This window comes from Myotis davidii, unplaced genomic scaffold, assembly GCF_000327345.1.
Source record: "Myotis davidii unplaced genomic scaffold, ASM32734v1 scaffold54, whole genome shotgun sequence".
In the NCBI taxonomy this organism is placed as follows: domain Eukaryota; kingdom Metazoa; phylum Chordata; class Mammalia; order Chiroptera; family Vespertilionidae; genus Myotis; species Myotis davidii.
The window spans coordinates 4,646,351-4,648,689 of NW_006287915.1; the positions used below are offsets into that span (position 1 = coordinate 4,646,351).

Sequence of the window (2,339 nt, forward strand, 5' to 3'; positions counted from 1 at the left end):
TAGTTTTACTGTCTGGTTAATATATTGTCTCCACTAAGGGCAGTGAAAATACTCACAAGGTCTGTAACATAGCAACATGGTCAACACTCCCCTTTGGGGTTTAAGAGCCAGAAACTGAAATCCTGGAGCTAAACATTTTAGTGGATAACTCCAACGTGGAGTTGCAGGACAGTTATGAGTCTCAACACTGCTCAACTCAGGTCATCCAGGATAGGAGCTTCTCAGCTTCGTGTGTATGGTGTAAGTTGGTGGTCTAGTTTCATTTTTTGCATGTATCTGTCCAATTTTCCCAACACCATTTATTGAAGAGACTGTCTTGACTCCATTGTATGTTCTTGCCTCCTTTGTCTAATACTAATTGAGCATATTGGTTTGGTCAATTTCTGGGTTCTCTATTCTATTGCATTGATCTATATGTCTGTTCTTGTGTCAGTACCAGGCAGTTTTGAGAACAGTGGCTTTGTAATACAGCTTAATATCTGGTATTGAGATCCCACCTACTTTGCTCTTATTGGCCAAATTTTTAATAAAATAATGTTCTCCTTTGGGACATAATATTGGAATATTTATATTTTCCATTGAATGCCCTGCTGTGTTAAAAAGAAGTTATTTCCTCTTCTACGGCTTACATTTACATTTTTAGAATTATCCTTTATTTTCAGATTCACAAAGTGCAACAACGTGTTACAGTTAAAAAAGCTTTGACTCTAAAGTATGGAGAAGAGTTTGCTCGGGCAAAGGCAGTGGCTAGTAAAGAAATAGGAAAACGAAAACTGGAACAAGATCGCTTTGGAGTAAGTTGTTTCTAGAAATATTTTATTTTTGGAAAGAAGAAAGTTTTTATGATAGTTTTGAGGATAAGAGAAAGATAAAGTAACTCATTCCTTCATATTCAAATACAATAAGATTAAAGGTTTGTTTTCAAATGACATCCATGTTTTTGGAACCTTGCTTATTTATTTTGTCTTTACTTTGTTTTTTGTTTTGTTTTATAGCTTAACTAGCAAAACTGTTGGAGACTTGTAAAACTTTTTTATGCTCGTTATCTAGTTTTATAATGTTGGCATTGTATTGTGGGGATAGCACAGTTACCAGAAATTGTTTATAAAATCATAGCGATATAAAATGTTTATATCATTTTTCCCCCAGCCAAACAAAATGATGAGACTGGACAGTTCTCCAGTATCAAGTCCAAGAAAGCATTCAGCAGAACTAATTGCTATGGAAAAAAGACGATTACAAAAGCTAGAATATGAATATGCTCTGAAAATTCAGAAACTAAAAGAAGCTCGGGCCCTTAAAGCAAAGGAACAACAAAATATCGCTCCAGTTGTGGAAGAGGAACCTGAATTTTCTTTACCTCAACCCTCACTTCACGATCTGACTCAAGATAAATTGAGTCTGGACACTGAAGAAAATGATGTTGATGATGAGATTTTGTCTGGGTCAAACAGGGAACGAAGAAGATCCTTCCTAGAATCCAATTCTTTTACTAAACCTAACCTTAAACACACTGATACACCTAACAAAGAATGTGTAAACAAAGCTAAGAACATGGTAGAAAAACCAGAACTTTTTCTAGGGTTAAAAATTGGTGAATTGCAAAAATTATATTCAAAAGCTGACAGCTTAAAACAACTGATTTTAAAAACCACAACAGGCATTACAGGAAAAGTTTTGTGTGGTCAGGTAATGGAACATTTCATATTCTTTAAAAAAAATGTAGAATTCGCTCTAGCCGTATTTGCCTTATGAAGTTATTGTTTTCTTTTGCAGGAGATTTCTGTGGATGTAGATTTTATGACAGCACAGAATAAAACAACAGAAGTGAAGCCATGTCCTTTTAGTCCCTACCACAGCCCTCTTCTGGTTTTTAAGTCCTACAGGTATAAAAGAAAGATTCAGTGAACTTCAGCTTCAGGATTACTCCTGTTTTTGATATCTTAACTTCTAATATTTGATGATAATGAAAGAAGAAATTGAATCATGGTCCCTGAAAAATGAATTTGCTCTTTTAGGGAAAGTAAAAATTAATGCCTTGTCATATACAAACCATATCAGGAAATAAGGGTTAGCTCACCCTTCAGTTTATTAATTATTATCAGATTCTAATTTCTTGCTACTGGTGGAATTGTGAATTCTTTTTTTTTTAATTAAATTTTTATTGTTCAGATTATTACAATTGTTTCTCTTTTTCCCCCATAGCTCCCCTCCACTCAGTTCCCACCCTACCCTCTGCCCTTACCCCCCACCCCCACTTTCCTCATCCATAGGTGTATGATTTTTGTCCAGTCTCTTCCCGCACCCCTCACACCTCTTCCCCCCTGAGAATTGTCAGT

The 2,339-nt window shown here is 35.4% G+C and overlaps 1 protein-coding gene across 3 annotated transcripts in view; it reads left to right on the forward strand.

Annotated features, from left to right (window-relative positions):
• ZFC3H1 (zinc finger, C3H1-type containing) overlaps positions 1 to 2,339 on the forward strand; it is a 65,407-nt gene that overhangs the window by 36,910 nt on the left and 26,158 nt on the right. For all 3 annotated transcript variants that reach the window (XM_006759738.2, XM_006759739.2, XM_015561342.1), the window contains exons 14-16: positions 663 to 794; positions 1,150 to 1,689; positions 1,777 to 1,886. In XM_006759738.2, the coding sequence (XP_006759801.1) occupies positions 663 to 794; positions 1,150 to 1,689; positions 1,777 to 1,886 (782 nt within the window). The remainder of the gene's footprint in view (positions 1 to 662; positions 795 to 1,149; positions 1,690 to 1,776; positions 1,887 to 2,339) is intronic.